This window comes from Gekko japonicus, unplaced genomic scaffold (genome assembly GCF_001447785.1).
Source record: "Gekko japonicus isolate JY-2015 unplaced genomic scaffold, Gekko_japonicus_V1.1 scaffold2856, whole genome shotgun sequence".
Classification (NCBI taxonomy): Eukaryota; Metazoa; Chordata; class Lepidosauria; order Squamata; family Gekkonidae; genus Gekko; species Gekko japonicus.
The window spans coordinates 66,715-91,493 of record NW_015162037.1 but is presented as its reverse complement, the minus strand read 5'-3'; the positions used below and the strand labels follow the sequence as shown (position 1 = coordinate 91,493).

General features: G+C 47.1%; 1 protein-coding gene across 1 annotated transcript in view; it reads left to right on the top strand.

Annotated features, from left to right (window-relative positions):
* CLIC4 (chloride intracellular channel 4) overlaps positions 1-24,512 on the top strand; it is a 129,849-nt gene extending 105,337 nt beyond the window's left edge. Inside the window, exons 5-6 of the mRNA XM_015405574.1 lie at positions 16,862-17,043; positions 22,315-24,512. Coding sequence (XP_015261060.1) covers positions 16,862-17,043; positions 22,315-22,482 — 350 coding nt within the window. The 3' untranslated portion in view covers positions 22,483-24,512. The remainder of the gene's footprint in view (positions 1-16,861; positions 17,044-22,314) is intronic.
* Positions 24,513-24,779: the final 267 nt, after the last annotated feature.

Sequence of the window (24,779 nt, the reverse complement as noted above, 5' to 3'; positions counted from 1 at the left end):
TTACTATATACCTTTTATTAATGATTAAGTCTATGTCTCTTGGTTCTTTTACTTGCAGTTTGAAATCCAGGAATTCACACTTTATTGAGCTAGTTTGTTGTAGTGGTTAAGTGCGTGGAGTCTAATCTGGGAGAACCGGGTTTGATTCCCCACTCCTCCACTTGCACCTGGCTGGATGACCTTGGGCAAGCCATAGTTCTGATAAGAGCTGTCCTTGAAAAAGAGCAGTTTCTCTCAGAGCTCTCTCGGCCCCACCTACCTCACAAGGTGTCTGTTGTGGGGAGGGGAAGAGGAAGGAGATTGTAAGCCTTGACCATGTATTTAGAAAGTCTTATTTATTATTTCCTCTTAATATCACAGTCAAATTGTCCATTTCAGCAGTTTCCATTATTTTAGTAATAACTTCTTCTTTTGTAGGAACTTCACTCCTTCTCCAGTATTTCCCATACATCATTCTTGCTGCTGTTACAATATATATTGTAATATAAAAGTCTTTTCTTTTGCAATTTTCTGACGTTATATTTAACAAAAACAGTTCTGGTGCATACGGAAAACTTACATTTATTGAGGTAGATCCAGTTCCCACCCATGTTGCGGTCGGAAGGAGAGAGGGAACCCTAATCCAAAGCGTACTAGTCCCTCTCACAAGTGGCTGGCTACTCTAGCATCCTGGGTGTGCGAGCAAGATGGCGTGGCCTCTACAGGAGAGGTCTGTAGATACGTCCTGCTTCGGGTCGCCAGACTCCAGGTGGGGCCTGGAGATCCCCTGGAATTCCAACTGATCTCCAGACAGCAGAGATCCGTTTCCCTGAAGAAAAGGGCCGCTTTGGCCAGGCAGCCATCGGTTGGCTATCCCACCACTTAGGGCCGTCGTCTCGCATCGGCCAGAGCCCGGGGCCTTTCCCATCGTGGCTCCCACCCTGTGGAAGGGGCTTCCTGAAGAGGTGTGGGGGACCCTCTTCTCGGAGATCTTCAGGAGGCGCTGCCAAGGCCTGTCTGTTTGCCAGAGCTTTTGAAGGAGTTTAAATGTCAGACATATTATAGGGGGGGGGGAGATTTGGGGTTTACTATTTTATTTTTTGTTTTTAACCGAAAATGTTTTCAACTGGTATTGTAAGCTGCCTTGAACCGTGAGGAAAGGTGGAATTGTTGTTGCTGTCAGCTATTCAGTCGTGTCCGACTCTTGGCGATTCCGTGGGCCAGCTCTCTCCACTTTTTCCCGGTCTTGTACTGTTTCTTTGAGTCGTTCCATGCTCAGGCTGGTGTCAACTTCTGTGGTGTCTAGCCACCGTGTCCTTTGGTGGCCAGGTTTCCTTTTGCCGCTAACCAATCCAAGCATAATAGCTTTTTCTAGTGAGCTCTTCCACATGACACGGCCAAACGATTGTATCAACTCTTCCTGTTAGACTATGCCAACATTATTATGAAGCTGATCACTCCTGAACCCAAGAATATGTGGCTTTTTGAGACTATATCTTAAACAGTACAGTCAGATGATGGGAAATGTAGCCCAGGGCCCTCGATCTCTTTGTTACAAAGCTGGAAATTATAAAGAAATGGGCAAAAAAAAAATAGTTTGGTTGTTACTGGACTCAGAAATCTATGCACACTTGCAGTGACCAGTTTATTTCAGCTCTAACGAAGAAGCCGTCTTTAACTCACATTAACCAGCAGTGCTGTTTTATTTTCGTAACTTGCCTTTTCAGTTTCCAAGTCGTTAATCCTTGCATACCAGAAAACTGTAATAGGTCTCATGCAATATCAAACGCTATGAATCTGGAAGTGATCAAGGAAGGTGGTGGGTTGCCTTTTTTTTTTTTTAAGGAAAAATAAATCTCAGGTTGTTTGTGTGAGACCGTGAATATTTATGTCCAGTTTCCCCTTTTCCCTCGTTGCATATTTCATCCAGTTCATTTGTGTGTGTTACGGGATAAATCTTGTGCGGGTGGAAAAGAGCAGTAAAAAGAAAAAGCATCAATCAGTGGGCAAAGGCAGCAGCTGTCGCGATTCATTTCTGCACACACAAGTTGTAGTTTGTTAAACGTGCCTGCGCATGACCGGTCAGCAGCTCGGCTCTTCTCAGGGGTCGCTTTGGGGTGGTTTCGCGCTGCCAGATTGGAAGGAAGACCCGTGGCTTCCCTTAGACGCCTCCGAAGCCTTCTTGTCGATGGGGTTTCCATCGCTCTCATGTGGGTTTGACCCACTTCCCCACCACCACCCCATGCTCTTGACACACAGCTGCTTCTTCTAGAGCTCAACCAGAACTGCTTGCCTTCATTAGAATTTGTTTTTGCCGTCGTCAAAAATTGGACTCTGCCATTGGCTTGCCCGACCACCTGAAACGCTCATCTATGTTTATCTATGCTCTGAAAGGCATTACATGAATATGGAGTTTACAAACTCCTTTCCCTTCCCCTCCCCACAACAGACACCCTGTGAGGTAGGCAGGGCTGAGAGAGCTCTTTCCAGAACTGCCCTTGAGAGAAGAGCTCTGACCAGAACTATGGCTTGTCCAAGGTCATCCAGCAGCTATAAGTGAAGGAGTGGGGAATCAAACCCGGTTCTCCCAGATTACAGTCCGCGCACTCCATATGGAGTGACCCTGTGACGTGCCGGTGGGTCTACATGGTTTTATGTGCTGATGCAACTGACGTGATGCACCAAACCATGCAAGTAAGGGTACGTCATGCTGTTTACATCTGAGCTTGGATCCATGTGATTCATTCTCAGATGGAGAATTCTTGGGACTGAGAGGACGGACAAGTGGGGGGACCTGCAAGACTTGCAGGGGGGAATCCCATCTCCCCTCCAACACCAACCCTGGCGTGGTGCCAGGCCCAGCTACCCGCCTTTGAGCCCCAGCTGTAGCAGTAGTGGTGTCTGAGAGCTGGTCCGAGGCCGGATTTAGCCGCCACTGGCGCTGCCACCCCCAGAGTAGCTCCTGGCATCCACCACCACCAGCTAAACGGAAGCAAGGTATGTGTGTTCTCTGTGCATGCGCAGACAGCACTCTTTTATTTGGGGGGGATTTAAACCCCCCCAATGTATTTTTTAAGATTTCAGGTTTTTCTCCAAAACTACTACTCCTCCTCCTCCTCCTCCTCCTCCTCCTCCTCCTCTTCTTCTTCTCCCTGCCCTCCTCTAAGCGACATTCCAATACTCCAAGAGAGCCATCCTGTCCCCCCTCAACCTCCTCTTCTCCAGACTGAACATCCCCAAGTCCCTCCTGGTGGGTCATATCTTGCCCACAAAACCATTTTGTCTACCTCTCAGGAGGCCCATCAAAATCAAATGAAGGCATGGTGCCCATTTTGCCCACAGCTCCACTTGTAAGGGGGGGGGCACGTTATGTCTGTTTCTGGTTTCTGTATGTAACATCCACATTTGAACGTGCACACAACAGCTTCTGCTGGGATAAAAGCCTGTAAGGTGCGGAAAGGCTTGTGTCCATACTCAAGCGGCTAACCTTCGAAACTGCTCCATAACTGTTTGGCTCTGACCACTAGGTGGCACCAACTCCATTTTAGAGTGGCTCGTGCCACAATTGAGTTTCATGGCAAAATACAATTTGGGCCCCCAGAGGGACTACCCAGGAAAGCAGAGTAGCGTCTGACGCTAGAGGTCGGCTGTCCCTGGCCTGTGGTACTGAACATTAAAAAAACACTGTCCCTTGAGGGCTGCCTGTGGATTGGGGTTGCCAATTATATTAACATTTGTGCCCCATGGAGTAGTATTTAAGTTGGATGCATCAGAGTAGTATCTAACCCACGGTGGTATCTACTTATTTACTTATTTATTTATGCTATTTAGAGTCCGCCTTTCTTACACAGAGCGAGTCAATATAAGTGACAGGTTGGGACATTCAGTGGACGATGAAATAGGATTTGGGTTGTAGAACAGTAGAACCAACCAGAAGTCTAAAAAACAGAAGTAAATCATAAGTGTTACTGTGACACATTAAATGATGCAAAAACACACAATAGGATCCAGCCCACAGTAGCATAGACCACAGTCCCTAATAATCTATCCAAGTAACTTTTTGAATTATTTTGTATGGTGTAGCCCTGTTGCCTGCGTAGAATAACCCTCTTGAATGATTCAGTTTTGCATGTTTTTTGGAAAGCCGGGAGAGTGGAGGGCCCTTCCCGACCTCGTCAGGCAGGCCGTTCCACAAGGTGGCCAGTCGGCTCTAGCCAGCTGGACACGTCAGAATTTTGTTTCATGCCTTGTCCTGCCAAGGAAAGTGAAATTGAATGACTTATAAGATCTGACAACAGGGCAAATTGCTTTCCAACTTCAGATTTTTGATCAGGATATTTATAGCTGGAGAGTTTTCAAACTTCCTAACCAAGCAACCTGTAGGGACCCTGGAGGAGCATACATGTGGGTTTTATGTTAATTTCTGGATTGCTGTACTAGATTCAGTTAGTATCGTCGAGGCTCATAGTGTCATTCACCAGCATCGGAACCCTAAACAGAGTTACACCCTTCAAAGTCTATTGAAGTCAGTGAGCTCAGTGAACTCTGCTTAGGATTCCTCTATAGATCACATTGCCCTTACAAAGGCACCTCTGCTTCTGTAGGTTAGAAATATCCTCCAAACAATTTTAATCTGGCTCTGGTGGGCTACTAGACTGCAAACAAAAATGTTATTTATTTATTTATTCGATCTTTACCCCGCCCTTCCCGCCAAAGCAGGCTCAGGGCAGCTTACAAAAGGTAAAACATAAGAACAATTATAACAAATAAAACCATCTAAAAACAGTCCAATATCATAAAGTGTTAGCTGGTTGTAAACTAATATATTCGGGATGGCGGCAACAGTTATGTTAATATGATCTCTGGCCTGCTTTGTTTATCAGCTTCTCGATCTTTTATCATATATATGCGGCTGGCACAGGCTGTAATGGTGGAGTTGGGCACAGGGCTCTGTCTTTCTTTAGCGATGATGTTGTTGGTGTTGGTGTTAATGGTGGCGGCTCCTTAACCAAAGGCCTGGTGGAAGAGCTCCGTCTTGCTAGCCCTGCAGAACTGTAAAAGGTCCCGCAGGGCACTGATCTCTTCTGGGAGCTCATTCCACCAGTACGGAGCCACCACCGAGAAGGCCCTGGCCCTGGTTGTTGCCAGTCTGAGGTCTGAGTACATTTTTTGTATATTAATGTGAATGAATAGGACAAATATTATAAAATATATTAAATATTTGATAAGTGGTTTCTAGATCAAATCAAATCAAACCCTCTCTAGAAGCTAAAATGTCTACACTAAGGCTATCGTACTCTGATCACATTATGAGAAGAGAACACCCACTGGAAAAGACAATCATGCTAGGAAAAGGTGAAGGCAGCAGGAGAAGAGGGAGACCCAACAGGAGATGGACGAACTCAGCCAAGGAAGGCACAAAGGCCCTCAGTTTGCAAGACTTGAGCAAGGCTGTCAACGATGGGATGTTTTAGAGGTCATTAATCCGTAAGGTCACCATAAGTTGGAAGCAAACCGACAGCACGTAACACACACAAGAAAAAAAAATCAAAGCTATATCTTATGTGTATATATAAGGTTCAGTGCAGATCCAAAGCGCCTTGCGCAGGGGCCACACTAATCTTCTCTGTATCGTTCCAATTTTAGGATATGTGCTGCCGAAGCGAGCACAAAGCGCCTTACTTATAGCATATATTGAGGATATGCCATGTACATCTCTCCCATTGAGAGGAAAAGCGAGGTATAAATATCTAAAGATTGCCAGGCCCCAAACCTGTCTCAATTTGATATTCCCTTTCTCTGAAATGGACGCCTTGCGCAGGGGCCACACTAATCTTCTCTGTATCGTTCCAATTTTAGGATATGTGGTGCCGAAGCGAGCACAAAGCGCCTTACTTATAGCATATATTGAGGATATGCCATGTACATCTCTCCCATTGAGAGGAAAAGCGAGGTATTGCCAGGCCCCAAACCTGTCTCAGTTTGATATTCCCTTTCTCTGAAATGGATCTCTTCACTCAACCTTCAGTATTTGGCTATCCAGTCAGTCAGTCACCTTTGTTGGCGTGTACAGATACTAAGAACATAAAAGAAGCCAATGTTGGATGAGGCCAATGGCCCATCCAGCAACAAGCAACAGTTGCACAGAGGGGGGTACAAAGCCAGCAATATAAAAGTTTGTGTGGTATTTTAAAAAAGAAAATTAATACTATAGCGTTTCCCGATAGACTCTTATTGCGGACTGTAAAAACAGGGGCACCTTCTCAGTAACTTCAGGTAAGCGATCGTTCAGAAGACGATAAACCTTAATATGATCAGAAAGGCCTGAGATGCCAGCTAAAAACGAGTTTAAACGTTTAGCACATGGGTCTGTATAGAAGTAGCAATGGAGGAGGATGTGTGGCATCTATTTGATGCAACTGAAATTACAGAGACAAGTCCTAGCCAAGAATGCAGTCTTGTTAAGGTAAAGGTAAAGGTTCCCTTGCTCGAAAGCCAGTCGAATCCGACTCTAGGGTTGCGGTGCTCATCTCCGTTTCAAAGCCGAAGAGCCAGCGCTGTCCAAAGACATTTCTGTGGTCATGTGGCCGGCATGACTAAACACCAAGGCGCACGGAACGCTGTTACCTTCCCACTGAAGTGGTACCTATTTATCTACTTGCAGTTTCTTGCTTTCGAACTGCTAGGTTGGCAGGAGCTGGAACTAGAGACGGGAGCTCACTCTGTCATGTGGCAACCCGGGTCTTGAACTGCTGAACTCCTGACCTTCTACAGCCTGCAGTTCAGCATCTTAACCACTTGAGCCACCACAGCTCTTGTCAAACTGACCATATAAAACCGCTGATGGCATAGCACTGAGTCTTGCCAGGGAGAAGGCTTTCTGAGTTTGGGGATAAGTAACAAGAAGGCGTGATCTGGTCCATGGGGTCGCGAAGAGTCGGACTCGACTGTGCGACTGAGCAACAACAAGAAGCCATCCGACCTGTAGTAAGAGGAACCTCAAAACTGAAAGGGGAACAGAACTTGTTAGCTAAACTGTAAAGCTTTTGAGCTTCGGTGTCGAGTATCCTGGGTTTGATTAACAAGCATGAACTCGTGAAAGGGAGCATGGCCAGCGAATCTAGGGAGATGCCAAAGGCCAGGATTTCCCCCCTCGTTATAAGATGACCAGTTAGGAATATTGGTAAGTGAGCAATTGCTGAATGAAACTCCCAGCATCTGTGTAATAATGCAAGCACAACTAGTCCTTAAGCACAGAGAGGCTAGGATGACACCATTTACCAACCACCAAGGTTTTTAACTGCCACTGAAGACATCCCAGGGTGTTTTTTTGTGTTATCCCTTCTAGATATTCAAGAGGAATATTCACTGGATTAACTGTTATGGAATAACCCAGCATCTGGTTGTTGACATATCAACTTGTTTTCTAGGTCTTTTAAACATTATGGCACAGTTCCACCAAATCACCATGATCCACTAGAAATAGTCTATCCCAGGGGTCATCAACTTTGCCTTCAGATAAATAAATTAAAAAAGGTAAGGGTTTAATTACCAGATCCTCACAAGTTTCTCCCTCTACATGGTTGCTACAGAGCTCTCAAAAAAGAAATTAGCAGTTTTAATTTGCTGCTCACCCTTTAACCCAGGGGTGTCGAACTCATTTGTTATGAGGGCCGGATCTGACATAAATGAGACCTTGTTGGGCTGGGCCACGTGTGTCATAAGATGTAATGCCAGGTAGCGGAGATATAAACTTTATAAAGCACACAAACACAAGGCATTTTTTTCACTTAAAATAAAAAACATGCTTAAAACATTAGCACTCTTGCAATATTTTGTTTATTTAACAGTGTCTGATAACTGACACCTCTTGCTCTGAATTACTGCATCAAAATGTCTGGGCTGTTGCAATCTGGAGTATGCCGTTCAGGTGTGTATCTGTAAACTGCAAACCTACGATGACGCAGCAGCAGCAGAACTGGAAGAAGAAGCAGAAGACAGCCCAGTTCCACTGCGGGCCTGATAGAAGCCCTCTGGGGGCCTGATCCAGCCCCCGGGCCGCATGTTTGACACCCCTGGTCTATCCAATACTTGTGGCAAAAGGTGGTCCGCAGTTTGGTATGCGATGCCAGCCAAGCCTCAGCTCAGGCCCTCCATACCCTTTATTCTTAGAGGCATCACTTTTATCATGGAGCGGATCACTCATAGTGTAGGGGTTAAAGTGCTGGACTAGGATATGGGAGAACCAAGTTCAATTCTCCACTTTGCCATGGAGGTTCTCTGGGTGACCTAGCGCTGCCACCTCTTGGTTGAGAAATACCAGGAGATTTTTGGGGTAGAGCCCGGGGAGGGCACGGTTTGGGGATGGAAAGGACCCCAGCGGGGTACAATGCCACAGAGTCCACCTTCCAAAGCGGCCATTTTCTCCAGGGGGGTGGATCCCTGTTGCCTGGAGACCAGCTGTGGTAGCCATCTGGAGGCTGGCAGGCCCAGGGTGACCTGCGAGACTCATTGGCCTTTTCTGCACTCTCCTTTTAATCCATGTTCACTGCGGTGTCCTCTGAGCAATTCTGCACTAAAATCAAATTCAACCTTCTTTTTAATCCAGCCCCCAGGTTCCCCCCCCCCCCCATCCTGCACTAAAATTGAGTTCAACCTTCTATTTATTATGGGTTCTACCCCCCCCCATTCTGCATCACATTCCCTCCCTTCAGCGGTCAGTCTGGTTTCAGCCTGCTGTTGCCCCGGGTTATTTGGATGCTGTTTTGCCGTGGACTTAAATTGCCTCAACTCGACCACTGAGAAAATCCAGAGTGGGAGGCAAATGCGGAAAGAACCATTCTCTCTCAGCCTAACCTACCTCACAGGGTTGTCATTGTAAGGATAAAAGGGAGAACCATGTTGTAAGCTGTTTCGGCTTTGCCTTTGGGGAGAAAGGGACCGCGGTGGCTCAGTGGTTAGGACGCTGAGCTGCAGACCAGAAGGTCTGTAGCTTGGCAGTTCGAGACCCGAGTGCCACATGATGGAGTGAGCTTCCGTCTCTGGCCCCAGCTCCTGCCAACCAAAAGCAAGAAATTGCAAGTAGATAAATAGGTACTGCTTCAGTGGGAAGGTAACAGCGTTCCGTGCGCACTGGTGTTTAGTCATGCCATCCACATGACCACGGAAACGTCTTCGGACAGCGCTGGCTCTTCGGCTTGGAAACGGAGATGAGCACCGCCCCCTAGAGTCAGATTTAACTGACTTTCGAGCAAGGGAAACCTTTACCTTTTACCTTGGGGAGAAAAGTGGGCCGTAAATATCTAAATAAATAAATAACTGTAAAATGACTTGTTTGTATTGGCGGTCCTATTTCCAGACTACTGTCCGGAGAAGAGAGAGGCTCCCAAGAGCAGGGAAGTTTACCATCCCTACATTAGGACATAGAATCCAAAGAACTGTTCCGAATTTTCGATCTTCTCTGCCCCATTGGAAATGTAAAGCAGATGATGAGCACAGATAAAAGCCTTGTCAGAGGAGGGCCACCACGGGGGTGGGGGGAATCATGTGTTGAGCCAAAATTTCAAAAATCCAATTGAGTTATATTAGATTAAATAAATAATTTGATTCCGAAAGCGAGTTCATAGTCAAAGAATATTATTCGTTGCTGACCATGCGAAGAAGAAGGGTGGTGGTGGAAGGATGTTCAGTTAAAGAGGTATTAGAGGTCAAAACCCATAGAGATTCCTTAACATTTCTAGCGCTGCCCCATGAATGGCCTTTTCTGTGCCCTGCCATTATTACTGTTTCAGTGTGGCTCGCGTATAAAAACGCAGCTGAAGGAGATTAGGATCAATAATGCTAGACTCTGACAGTCGGATATCAGTGTCAAAATTAAATTTAGGAGCCGAATTAAATAAGGGATGGTAACGCTTTCGTTCAAGGAATGGCAACACTTCAAACACGTCGCGTCCCTCGCTTTCAGAAACGAAATTACACGTCTTTCTGCCCGGTATTTCGGGAGCCTTTCCCAACTGGAGCGTGGTGCAACAGTTTTCCCGGCGACTGAGACTCGATCTGCCACTCCATCCAAGCCGCTTGACACTCTATCCTCTTTAATCTCGCCTGTCATCGAAACTATAACTGTCCTGTTTTAATTGCTGATATTGCGTTGAGGATCCCAGGACATTCTTCAGTGGGAACCTTCAGTGAAAGGGCTTGAATTTGATGCCTCTGACGAATGCCGCTCTCTTAGATTTGAAACAGAACAGCAAGAAGGCCTAGCCGAGGATGGTCTCCGACAATCTAGTTGTGTGCGCGTGTGCATTTTATATTGAGCCCTACCCTGGGCAGCCCAGACTAACCTGATCTCATCAGATCTCAGAAGCTAAGCATGGTCGGTCCTGGTTAGTATTTGGATGGGAGACCAGCAAGGAAGTTCAGGGTTCCTATGCAGAGGAAGGCAATGGCAAAGCACCTCGTTTCATCTCCTGCCTCATAAACCCTATAGCAGGGGTGTCAAACTCATTTGTTATGAGGGCCGGATCTGACATAAATGAGACCTTGTTAGGCCTGGCCACGTGTGTCATAAAAGGTAATGCGGAGATATAAATTTTATAAAGGACACAAACCCAAAGGGTTTTTTTTTAACTTAAAATAAAAACATGCTTAAAACATTAGCACTCTTGCAATATTTTGTTTATTTAACAGTGTCATAACTGACACCTCTTGCTCTGAATTATTACATCAAAATGTCTGTGCTGTTGCAGTCCTGACTTTGCTGTTCAGGTGTGTATCTGTAAGCTGCAATGTGTATCTGCAAACCTACAATGATGCACCAGCAGCAGAACAGGAAGAAGAGGCAGAAGACAGCCAGTTCCACTGAGGGCCTGATAGAAGCCCTCTGGGGGCCTGATCCGGCCCCTGGGCCGCATGTTTGACACCCCTGCCCTACAGCGTCTCCATAAGTTGGCTGTGACTTGATGGGGCTTTTCGACACCAGGTTTTATACTTGGCAGCTGAAATTCAAATGCTGTGTTGAAACAGCCCCTGCCAGTAAGATCACTGAATGAAGCCTCCGCTTGCTTGTGTTAGCTGTCAAACTCTGCATGACAGGCAGGTGGTCTGTATTTTGGATTACTGAGCCACTGTCTACAAAGAAGAGCCTCAGGCATTTTTATAACCTTTTGGGTTGCTTTTGTGCATAAGTACAACCAGAGCATGTGTCACTCTCACCTTCCTTGAACTTTAAAAATTGTTGTAGATTTTCTGGGTTGTATGGCCAGTAGCTGTGACTGGCATCCTCAGAGGTATAACACAGAAAGGTGGAGTATTCTCTGTGTTGAGGTGAGAAGAAAAATGGTAGGCAGGTACAAGGGTCATTTCGTAGAAAAAGAGGTCCAGGAGCTCATTAGCATAACTCATTAGCATAACTTATTTTCATATGCCACACCCCCTGACATCACCGGAAGTATGTCAGAAGGCAACACCCACCGCTCAGGCTCCACTGGACTGTTTTGGATTGCTAGCTATTGGGGGGGGGATGGGCAGATCTGTCCTCGCAGAGGAGGGAGAGCTTGTACCTGAATAAAACTTGGTCTTAAAGGTGCCACTGGACTGTTTTGGACCGGGGGGGGGGCTGGGGGGGGCTCTGCAACTTACCTGGCTGCTTCTTGCTCTGACTGAGGGCTGCTGGGAGCAGGGGGTTGGGCTTGTTGCATGTGCCCGCCCCCTGGGCTCTTTACTGCCGGAGCGCCACTCCTGTGCACTCCCACAGGAAATGATCCCTGGGCAGGTAATTTATATCTACTCAGGAAGGTGGGGTAGGGCTGAGTCATTATCTTGTAGGAGTCCCCCAGGCTGTGAACACGCTAATGGAGGAGCTTTCCTGAGGAGGTTCTTTTGTATACGGATATTTGTATATTTTGTGTATGTACAGCGAATGAACTCCAGCCGTGAAAGCCTTCAACAACATAACTTTAAAAATGGCCGGTAACAATGGCTCCTGAAAGGTTTGTTTATCTGAACACCAGAGGCTTTCCCCAGTTCAGTAGTCCTCGAGCTTCTCCGGACAAGGTATTTATAGGAATTCTCGATACAGAAAGCTGTTTTCCGTGCAATTCCCCTGCATTAAAGAAATTAAACGTGGGACTAAGGGAAAAGATGTTGCCATCCTTTACACCTAGAAGACTAGTCATCGTTGAGACTAGAGGTGCCAACCTCCAGGTGGGGCCTGAAGGTCTCCCAGAATTATAACTGATCTCCAGACTACAGAGATGAATTCCCCTGGGGGAAAAAATGGCAGCTTCGGAGGGTAAAATCTATGGTCTCACATCCTGGTTGAGCTCCTCCTCTTGCCAAACTCCACTTTCCCCCAGGTTCTCCCCCCCAAATCTCCTGTACTTTCCCAACCCAGAGCTGGCCATCCCAGAAAAGATAAATAATTTATCTCTAGGGGATCCACTCTTTACAAATGTCAATGTAGCTGGATTCTTGGTCAGCTATAGGGCTGCCAAATGTGGGTGGGGGGCGGGGAATCCCCCGCTTTGAAGCCCCGATTTCTGACGAGGTGGAATCGGGGCCCGGGGTAACCCTGCCCCCGGCATGCGCATCACTAGCAAGTGACGTGGGCACGCTGGGGGCGGGGTCACGGCCATACAAGGGAAAACTCTGGCAACCCTAGTCAGCTATTGGGATCCAGAGTGCTATGATTTATGTCTTTTTCCACATATGTGTTCCGAGAGCCAGTTTGGTGTTGTGATTAGGAACACAGACTCTAATCTGGGAGCGCTGGGTTTGATTCCCCACTCCTTGACATGCAGCTGCTGGTGTGACCTTGGGTCAGTGACAAGTTCTTTCGGAGCTGTTCTCTCACAAGCAGTTCTCAGAAGAGCTCTCTCAGCCCCACCTAGCTCACAGAGTGTCTGTTATGGGGAGGGGAAGGGGAAGGAGATTGTAAGTTGCTCTGAGACTCCTTTGGGTAGTGAAGGGTGGGGTATAAATCCAATCTCCTCCTCCTCTTCTTCTTCCTCCTCCTCCCCCCCCCCGAAAATCTTGTTGTAGTGTGGTCCACAGTGTTAGGAAAAGAAGAAAGATCGATGTGTTAAATCTAAAAGAGGGTTTCAAGCAGGGGTCGTTTCTCCGCATTCCCCCCCGAAATGACCTTTGGTCTCAAGAAGATACAGAGATCATTGCAAGAAACAGGTCTTTGGACGTTTGGGTTACTATAGCTGTTACAGTAGATTGCTGAGCCAAGATCATGGAAGGAAAAACTGTGCAAAGCTGAAGCCTAAAATCTGAGAAATGAAATGAAAAAGAGAAGAAAGATGATAGTTGGCTCAGGAACAGGGTTCTAATTACAACTTCTTTAAGAGAGATGAAATGGGAGCAATGAGTGCCGATAATGTCAGCCTCTGTTGAAACAAATTTATTTTGTGGTGTAAATCCTCTAATTGATGTCTCCTGGAGCTTTAAGCCTAAATTTACTTGGAGTTCGTCAGTACACATGGCAGCCAACAGAGTATTTTTCAATATGTTGATAAAATATCAATCCATTATTTTTTTAACAGAGAGGTAAGTGGGGGCATGCAGAATATGATGTATGGCTCAAAATATAAACACGATGGTGTTTTAGTCTCTGCCTACAGGCAGGAGCATCTTGTTTTTAGTTATTCCAAGCCTGGATCCTCTCTGAAGCCAACAGAGGCGCTCTGTTTGCGGTAGGTCTGATTGTAGCTTTTGGCTGGTAGTCAGTGTCAAGACCAGAGGTCCCATCGCTTCACATTCAAAATCCACTGAGGGCAGGATTGGACCATCGTTTCTCTGCTGCTGGAACAGGGATCGCGCAGCTGGCCGTCGAAGCTCTTCCACAGCGTTTTCTTGTCGTGAAACTGTCGTCAAATCAATCTTCTACGCTCCCAGTGAAAACTCTTGACAATCCAACAGGAGGATTCCCATTCGGGCATTAATACCTACCCTTCTCCAGGGGGGGTTGAATGCAATGAAGCTCCTAGCTCCGGAGCAGCATATTTATGCCGATTTAAAAAAAAAAACAACAACGATGGTAACAGAGCATTTTGGAATGATGATATTTCAGAAGGAAAGGGAAATGCCGGAGCAGAGAGTCGAAAGGCATCCTGCATTTTGAGAGCTGTCCAAAAATAACATTGTGACAGAGAACAGAGGCCGTGTCCCACTCCTGCAACCGCTCCGTAGAACACGGGAAGCCTGATACAAAGGTCTCGAGTGTCCTAAAATGTACTAAGGGGGGTATGCCAGTGTGGCTGGGTAGACAGAATATTGGATCCGTGCCAGGGAGACCGGGGTTTAAATTCCCATTCAGGAAAGAACTAGATATTGGCCCAGCAACAGCTTTGCGCCTCCCCCAGTAACCTCTCCTTTCCCGAGGCACCTTCCTCCCCGTAAGTGTTGGAGCGAGCGACTCAGCGTGCCTGGACATGGGGGGGGGGGGCTTCATCATTCTAAGTGTGTAGAAGTGTTATCTCCTTGAATGGGATGTCTCTCTCTCTTTGGCATGAACCGGGAGCCGCCCTCTGCCCCTCCCTCTCTCTCTTTGTGCCCTTTGTTCTCCCTCACTCTCCTCATGGCTCTTCACGGGGGTCCCATATCTCTACAAGTCTCTCCTGCAGTGGCGGACCTACATTTTTGGGACCCTGAAGCTTGAACTGTTACGGGGGCCCCTCGTCAGCCAGCAACAATAGGGCAACAGTGCTGCCTGCGACAAATTTTGAAATTTGACCAAATACAGGGACATTTTGAGGCCATATGAAATGGGTATAAGAGGATATTCAAAGGTCAGTGTTAAGTGCCTCAGCCCATTGGCCTACGATTCTGTCATTAAAATAGCCTTATTTTAATAACAAACACTTAAAAAGACTCCATCAGTTATGTTGAAAGAATTCACTCATTAAAAAAAAAAGGTTGCTTAGGGGCCCCTCCAGGGTTAGGGGCCCTGAAGCTTAAGCTTCGTTAGTTTCATAGTAGAGCCGCCCCTGCTCTCCTGTAGAAACAATACTTCCACATATGTGATGCCGGACAAGTTGGCCATTTGGGATAGGGAAAGTCCTCTGTAGATCAGGCTCCTCTCTTTCTCCTTTCGGCTGCAACCTCAATGTGAACTGAATCTACTTGAATAGATGTAAATTTGTCCTCCCACCAACGCTTTTCCAGGGGCCTACCAAGTGTTTTTAGAAAGTGGGCGGAGCCAGGTGGAGCTTTTACTCGGCAAGGCTTCATACTGGCTACTGGAAATCTGATTCACGACGCAGATCTTTTAGAACGTTGCTTTGGTAGCAACTGCCAATGCTCCCTCTAAGCTGTGGAGTCTTGTGAGCAAAAATTCTACTTTGTGAGCTACTGGCATTCAGGTTGTGAGCGAGCGATTTGCCTACTGCATAAATTAATTTGCTCTGGAGCCATCCTTCCTGAGCTAAGGCAAAAATGTGTGAGCTGGAGGCTAAAAAACTGTGAGCTAGCTCACACTAACTCAGCTTAGAGGGAACACCTTCACTGTGTTAGCAAAGGTAAGCTATGCGTAGACAACAACATATTTTTAAACAGTATAAGGCATCCTGTTGAGCAGAGCGTCTGCCTGAAATGTCGAAGAGCTACTCAGAGAGTTGTGTTGTGGCTGGCGATACCTCCTGCGTCAGCCATTTTGTGGAGCCACCCATCACCCTGCATCAAAATTCCAGAGGTGCCCGCCAGCCAGTTTGGTGTAGTGGTTAGGAGCGCGGACTCCCATCTGGGAGAACTGGATTTGATTCTCCACTCCTCCACATGCAGCTGCTGGCATGACCTTGGGTCAGTCACAGTTCCCTCAGAGCTATTATCTCAAGAGCAATTCTCTCAGAGCTCTCTCAGCCCCACCTACCTCACAGGGCATCTGTTGTGGGAAGAGGAATGGAAAGGAGATTGTAAGCCACTCAGAGACCGATTTCACACAACAGCTGTGCCGTGGTCATGCCTCCCTTTGTCCCGCTTCTATTGGTCAATTTTCCACTCGAAGCCGCGCGGCTGCATTTTGACCCGCGGCTTTGCCCGGTTTTCCCCGCGGTTTCGTGATCCTCAAAAGACAGGACCACGAAACCGTGGGGAAAATCGGGCGAAGTTGCAGGTCAAGATGCGGCTGCGCAGCTTTGAGTGGGAAATTGACCAATAGAAGCGGGGCAAAGGGAGGCACGACTGCGGCGCAGCTCTTGTGTGAAACCGGTCAGAGTATAAATCCAGTCTCCTCCTCCTCCTCTCTCAAAAAGGTCAGGGACCCCTGCCATAATGCTTTGAATGTCCCTAGTATTTATCCTCTGGTTTAAACAGCTGAGCTGAACAGGACTGCTGTCAGTTCAAGCCCCGCATTGGTGTGAGCTGCCAGTCCTTGTCCCCAGCTCGCCGTCCACCCAGCAGTTCGAAAGCTTCGGCGAGAAGATAAAATGGATACAACTCCTTAGACAGAGCCGAGGAAGATCTACGCAGTGTTGAAGAAGAAGGCTGCAATAGGCCATTCAGCCAGACGGTGGCAGTGGTGCGCTGCGACTGAGAGAATGCTGACAACATCAAGCGACGCCGAAGGAGTGCTGCCGAAGGAGTGCTGCCGGAACACTACTGGACCTTACAGTGGACCATATTTCGACGACTGCAAAAATGTGTGCGATTTAAATTATATATGTTGTCCTCCCTTACCCCCAGCATTGTTAGTGCCATGTGAATTTCACGAGTAACTGTAAATCGCTCAGAGCCGGCAGCTCTGCATGGATTGAGCAACCAATAAATGGAAAGATTATTATTATTATTATTTTATTATCATGTGGATGTTGCAGGCGCTGCCAACTCAGCAGATTTGTTTTAATGCCTTTTCCCTTTTCTCTTTGCTCCTTGTTCGACAAAGGTCTGGAGAGAGGCTTAACCAAGGCTTTGAAGAAGCTGGATGACTACCTGAGACATCCTCTGCCTGAAGAGATAGATGCCTGCAGCACAGAGGAGGAGAAGGTATCCAAACGCAAGTTCCTAGACGGGGATGAGCTGACCCTCGCGGACTGTAACCTGCTGCCCAAACTTCACGTTGTCAAGGTGAGGCCGTCTTAATCGGAGAGTTCCAGGGGCATGGTTCCGTTCTGTACTTTGTTGGCTGTCCTCTCATGTATCTTATGTGTTTTCCACTTGTTCAGGCAGAGAGCAAGGTCTCAGGTACAGTTGCCAGCTCTGGGTTGGGAAATACCTGGAGATTTTGGGGGTAGAACCTGGGGAGGGCGGGGACTGGGGAGGGGAGAGACGTCAGCATAATCCAATGCCATAGAGTCCACCCTCCAAAGCAGCCATTTTCTCCAGGGGGACTGATCTTGGTCATCTGGAGATCAAATATATTAGCGGGAGATCTCCAGGTGCCACCTGGATGTTGGCAGCCCTCATTTCAGGCAGTGCTGAAGTATTAACTAACTGCATTCTTGTTTGGTGTATTGGTTAGGAGCACGGACTCCAATCTGGGAGAACCAGGTTTGATTCCCCATTCCCCCAAATGCAGCTGCTGGCATTACCTTGAGTCAGTCACTGTTCTCTCAGAGCTGTTCTCTCAAGAGCAGTTTGTGTCAGAGTTCTGTCAGCCCCATCCATGTCACAGGGTGTCTGTTGTGGGGAGGGGAAGGGAAGGAGATTGTAAGCTGCTCTGAGACTCATTCGGGTAGTGAAGGGCGGGGTATAAATCCAATCTCCTCCTCCTCCTCCTCCTCCTCCTCCTCCTCCTCTTCTTCTTCTCAAAAACATAAGCCAAAAGCACAAAAATCTCAATGAAACCCTCCTCTCAGTAATTAACATGAGTCAGTTTCAGAGGGTAGCCATTTTGGTCTTCAGTAGAAGAGCTGGATTCGAATCCAGTAGCACCTTACAGCCCAACAAGGTTTCCAGGGTCGAAGCTTTCAAGAGTCAGAATGTTTTCCAGTGGAGAGGAAAGATGTAGCCTGTAGTGACAGCTGAAAACAGGCCCCTCCGACATGAGAGGAGGCTCCCCCCCCCCGCCGTGTGACAGAGAAAAAATAGGAAATTAACGTGAGCACCAGGATCCGGCATTTAAGATGCAGAGTACACAGTTAGAAACGCGCAAAGGATGTAGATCATCCTGTCTTCTGAAGGGCTCTATTTATTCAATTTATCAGATTACACATTTCTCTGGGATAAAACAAGTACCTGATCGACCTTGGCAAGCCCGAAAGGGAGCAAAAGAGAGCCAAGTCATGCGTCTCGCTTGGCTCTGGCAGCTATGAACTGCACCGTGGGAACTGACCGCCATACCTATGAGAAAGCAAAGCCCAGAATGTGGTGCAGATAGCAACACCACACAAGTCTCAATGTCACACACACACACACATAGGAAGGTCCTTTCCGCACTAGACCTTCAATCCTGGTTCAACCCTGTCCCCAAACTTACATTCTACACTACAGGCGAGTTCACCCCTGTAATTATCTCGGGGTATTTTTACATTCTACACTAAACACCCCTGTAATTATCTTGGGGTATTTTTTGTTTCCACATTACACTGAGGTCACCCCGGTTTCGCCCCACACTTGTCCCGGGATAGACGGATGCTGTTATAACCAGGGATAAATACAAGGTATTGTGTCCTGAGTTGAACTCTGATAAAACCAGGGATGAGGTCCAAGTGCGAAAAGGACCACACACACACACACACACACACACATTTTACTAGCTCTGCTGTTCTGGGGAGGGGACATACAACTCTCCACTAGTGTGGATCAACCCAGGTGCTTTCAGATAACGCCCAACCTTTTCCTCTGTATAGATCGGTGGCATTTTAAAATGTGCCCTTAGATCAGGTCCCCCCCCAACCTTTCTGAGCCTGCGGGCACCTTTGGAATCCTAGCACAGCATGGTGGGCACAATCGGAAAATGGCTGCTAGGAAATGGCTTGCTTTAGAACATTGGGTTGGCACACTGTGGATGCTCAGGGGTTAGGCTCAAAGTGCCCTGACGGGTAGTCTGCTCGAAGAAAGAGAGACGGTCTCCAAGCTGAAGAAGTAGGCAAGAAAACAATGGGTAACCGAGGCAACCAGGATGCTGGCATGGGCATGTAAGCCAGTGGTCCCCAACGCGGTGCCCATGAGTGCCACCATGCCAGCTGAAACCTTTCTTGGCGCCCACCAAGTATTTTTGAAAATTGGATGCAGCAAGGGGTTTGGATTCATTCACCACTGAATATCTGATTGGCTATGTAGATTAAAATAGCATTGTCTCAGTGGCAGCTACCACCACAGTTTGTTTTATTCTCTCTCACTCCCATTTCCCCAATGTATTTTTTAATTTCCCCTCTTCTCCCCTATACTTGGGCTACTTTTGCCTATGCGGCTCTGCCTCCCATGGCAGCCATTTTGTGGTTGGCTCCACCTCCAGTGGCAGCCATTTTGTTAAGACGCTGAACTGCAGGCTGTGGAAGGTCGGTAGTTCAGCAGTTCGAGACCCAAGTGTGCCGCATGACGGAGTGAACTCCCGTCTCTCGTTCCAGCTCCTGCCAACCTAGCAGTTCGAAAGCAAGAAATTACAAGTAGATAAATAGGTACCACTTTGGTGGGAAGGTAACAGCGTTCCATGCGCCTTGGTGTTTAGTCATGCCGGCCACATGACCACGGAAACGTCTTTGGACAGCGCTGGCTCTTCGGTTTTGAAACGGAAATGAGCACCGCAACCCTAGAGTCGGATTCGACTGGCTTTCGAGCAAGGGAAACCTTTACCTTTACTTTTACCGCCTCCAGTGGCAGCCGTTTTGTGGTTGGCTGCCATTTTTTGCTACGCCCACCACCCAGTCTCAGGTTTCCAAAGGTGCCCACTGCCCACAGCCTCAAAAAGGTTGGGGAGCCCTGATATGAGCAATGATGGCCAAAAGCTTTCCTTTTCTCACCTTGACATATTTCACAAAGGGGGGGGAGTGTTGTGGGAAGGAGGAGGATACCCTCAAATAGAGAGGCAGCTATCCTTGGAGAGCAGTTGTGTTTGAGGCACCAGGAGACACACCCAGGCACATGATCTGAAGAGAGATGAGCAACGGATTGATGGGGGAGGCAAATCAAAGAGGAACAGAGTCTGAAGAACCAAACCGGGAACCCCGGGATAAGTTATTTCTACTTTTCTCTTTGACATCATAGAGATAAGTTTCAGGTCAGGGGGAAATGGGTTGTGCTTATACCCGTTTGATCTCTTCTTTTGCTCAGATGTTGTAGTCTTTTGCTGTTCAATTGTATGTCTATACTTGTTGAATCCGTAGATTATGTACTTATAAACTTTCCGTTTTCCCTGAAGTAGTTATTTGGTCTCTGCAACCGTGAAAAAAAAGCCTCCTGCTTTAGGATCATGCTTATCAAAGTGTACAGGAGAAGCAGGGACAACCTGTCTGGCTGAGAATAACAAGTGGAATTTCGAGAATTTCCCCATTACTTCCATGTTGGATGAACTGAGGGGGAATTTGCACCTGAAGAGAAAGTCTGACTCAGGGGGTGGCCAAACTTGCTTGACAGAACAGCCACACAGAATAAACTTCAGATGTTTGAGAGCCGCAAGGCATGGACAAATGTTACACACACGTTTTTACAGAAAAATATGCAAATTTGCTTTTGATTAACATTAAATTAGACTGTGTGAAAGAGCCACCCCTGGCTGACTGCTTGCTGTCAGACTGCAGTTCTATTAATACCCAGCTGGTGGTGACAGAGAGTAAAACCTATGTGTGAAAGGGAATGAATGTGCGGCTAAGCTGAGAGAGGTCAACACCTCATTGTGGCCTAGCAGCTTGAGGCCTGGGCCGTTAAGCAATCCTCTGTGGTAAAAACAAGGGCCAGAGGTACAGTTTTACCTAGAGTTGCCAGGTCCTTCCTGGCAACTGGTGGGAGAAGGAGGGGACCTAACAGGAGAGAGAGGAAGGCCGAGGTGACACGAGGACATCACTTCCAGCACTCACAGGAAGTGACTTCATCAAGCTGAGACGTCTTGGCAACGCTCTGATATTTGGGCAAAAACTCTATGGTAAAAATGGCTTCTACCATAATTTTTTTGCCCAAATACCACAGCATCACCCAGACGTCGCCTGTATGATGACATCGCTTCCTTTGTACGCCAGAAGTGACATCACTGGCAACGTCACCTTCGTCTTCCTCTCTCCTGATAAGTTCCCCCACCAGCCAGCTGATCGGCGGTGGGAGTGGTGGGTCCTGGCAGCGGGGAACCCCAGTCTCCACCAGCGGAGCTGGCAACCCTAGTTTTACCTCACATGCTGTCTGTAGAAATGAAATTGTGTTAACGGTTGTAAATGTCAAACTCTGCCTATTTGCAGTGACTTCTAGCTGTTTTTTTTATGCTGTTTTGTTCATTTGGCTAAGTGCCACAGTGCCCATCAATTGAACTGAGTGTACATGTCCCAAACAGTCAGCAGATTTGTAATGGTTATGATCGGGCCCCTGGGCTGTATCCTCAGCACGAGAATAGTGATTAAGATCTCGTGCTGCACAGAGAGATTCTGTCCAGGGTACCCGACAAGGGATCGCTGCCTAATATCGGCGATTGTCAACCCTCCAAATTGTGCATGGGAATAAATTATGCAAAGTCAACAAATGTACACAAGCCTAGTCAGTGTGAGCGCCTTCGGACTATAGGGGCTTTTACAGACTTCAGGAATTTTTGGCAGGGGAAGCCTGAAGACATTAATACAAGACACTTAGTACTATTCATCTTTAGTTAGGTAGACGGGGAATCACCCAACCAAAGCTAAGCAGCTTGAAGTTCCATTAATTCAGTGGGAGAGTTAAGCATGTGTTTGGTCCTCTCCTTACTTCACTGTCTCGGTGAAATTAATGGGACTTGGACTAGGTCCTTAGGTGTCTTGTTTAGGCTTGCCAACCTCCAGGTAGGAGCTGGAGATCAAGAATTACAACTAATCTCCAGACTACTGAAATAAGCCCCCCCATAGAAAATGGCTGCTTTGTGGGGTGAACTCTACAGAATTGTACCCACTTGAGGTCCCCCCAAATCCCACCCTCTAAAGGCTCCACCCCCCAATCTCCAGGAATTTCCCAACCTGAAACTGGCAAACAGAGTCGCATAGGGTGCAACAGGGCTAATTCTGTACTGGTATTGATACATTTTAAAGTATGGGCTTAAATCACTTCTTGTAAACACTGGCATATTTGCCATGTGATAATTTGCCCATTTTAGCTTTGTGGCTCCCGCTACACACCCTGTTGTGGGTCTTTTTATTCCCCGTCCTCTTGGGTGTAACAAAACCTACTAATTGCAAATGCATGTTGGCAGACTATTAAAAGGAGATGTTTGGGTCTTTGTTCTAGATCGTCACAAAGAAATATCGAAACTATGAGTTCCCAGCGGAGATGACGGGACTTTGGCGATACCTAAAGAACGCCTACGCCCGGGATGAATTTATCAATACTTGCGCCGCCGACAAAGAAATTGAAATTGCATACGCAGACGTAGCCAAACGGGTCAGCAGATCCTAATCGAAACCCACAAGACCTAATTCTCCAGAGGATTCTCATTTCGTATTCTTCTTTGTGAGGCCTTCAGATACATCTAATATAATGCATAATATAACATAATTACACGATCTGGGTGGCATCTCTATGATTTCTGCTGCTCAGTTTTGACAGCTAGAAATATACGTGCCTCTTCCCGGAGAAAATGTAATGCAATCGCAGGGCAGGGCAGAAAGCATTTCTGAAATCTGTGCCGATGAGCTGGAAACAAACGTTATAATTTATTTTCAGTGTTTTGTGAAAAAAAATCTGTAAGAATTTTCTCTGATTATCAGTCATCTGCTCAAAAAGCACATTCTTTAGCTGAAAATTTCAATGTTAAGCGGATCAGAAATGTAAAAGTACGATTTGAGTTGGGGGTTTGGTGTGCCCTTGGCATGGATCCCTGGCACGGTCTATCGGAGTGGGAACGTGGAAGGGAAAAAACTGGATTAAGAAAGAGGCCTTTGTCGTAAAGGAGTATAGCTTTAGGAGATACATTTAGAAAGCTCTTTGAAAATGCGTATTGTTCTCAGATGGCTAGGAGAACATAGGAATGAGAGGTCTGTGTTAGTGGGAAAGCCCTCACTGAAGGCTGGACTTTGTAAAGTGTAGATTCCTACACTTTTGCTCAGTGCGAGGCCCAAGGGCTGGAAACGATGAATGATTTATATTTACATTCACGATTAAAGGATGTTGGGAGGAGCAGTGTTGGTAGAAAAGGTACCTAGAAAAGGTAAGAGGGTGCTCAGACATGACACGTTCAGAGACACCTTAAACAAACCGTCACAGTGGAGTCTAGATTCGAGCTCAGGAGCACCTTAGAAACCAATGAGATTTTCGGGGAACGAATTTTCGAGAGTCGGAGCTCCCTTTGTCGGAGAGGGCATCGTGAACCGTATCTTTGCCAACATATCTCTAAGCACCTAGCTAAGCAAGAGGGGAGTGCAATAGGAATCGGATGCCTCGCGTGAATTCCGGGATTTTAAAAAATATATATTAGTTCTTTTTCTGTCCTTCAGTGTTGTTGTTTGGTCTGAAAATCCTGGAGATAGTATAGGTGTCCTAAAACGGCCGGTTTCCCGCTTCTTGTCGGGGAACTCGGCAGGTATGCAAGAGCCATCCCAAGGCTGGTGGCTCGTCTCAATCTTTCCGACTTTGCACTTTTAGGGGTTAATCTGTGCTCACATACTGATTTCCCGAAATTGATTACATATACACATATTTTTGCTGCATCCAGCTATCCTACTATTGCTTTTAAATGTGTTGATTTCTCCCCCACCCCACCCCACAAAAAAGACGAGCTCTTCACTTAGGTTCCATTTGAAAACCCCAATTTCAGTCTGAACCGCACGTAGCAGAATTCAGCAATGTACATATTAGCGCCCCTAATGTCCTGATCGTTTTCTTTAGGAAATTTTAGGGAACATGTTAGGAAAGAGCGAGGCCTGTGTTTTATAGAGCAGATGAATGTCCCATTTGTGACCCCCTCCCCCGGGTTATTAGCCAGCCGATTTCACAGAAGATCTTTTGTGGGACTTAGTACAGAGGGACCTGAGCTCAAATCTGCAGTCAGCCGTGAAGCCCCCCCACCCCCACCCCACCCCGTGGCCTGAGGCTCTCTCTCCAGTCGCTTCTGCCCTGGGGACGATTCCTTGTTCTGCTCTAATTACTGCTGTGAATGTGAAGACATTTGCAGCAGCAGCTCTCCTTTCCTTCCCATCCCCCCCCCCACTGGCAGGCTTTTTGCCCTTTTAAAACAACTGTCAATCATGGGGATATTGCAATACTGTTAAAACACTACAGGACATCTAACAATATATATGTATTTTTGAAAGCCTGCCGGTGGGGTGTGAGTTGGGAAATAGGATAAATCTTGGAAGACAAGGGGTGGAAATCCACACCTTCCCAAGCCTCCTTTAGGTATGGCCTTCCAGGAAAATCCAGAAGGCTGGTGGAAGCACAACAACGTCAAATTTAAACCTGCCGTGATGGGGGGGGGAACGCACACATGAAGCCGCTTCATGCTGAATCAGACCATCGGTCCAACACGGTCAGCATTGTCTACTCAGACTGGCAGTGGCTCTCCAGGGTCTCAGGCTGAGGTCTTTCGCGTCACGTTCTATTGGATTCTTCTAGCTGGTGATACTGGGAGACTGAACCTGGGACTTCCTGCATGCCAAGCAGATGCTCTACCAACTAGGGTTGTAGGGCTGCCAAGTGGGGGCGGGGGGCAGGGAAACCCCCACTTTGGAGGCCCGATTTCCGCTGACGATCTGGGC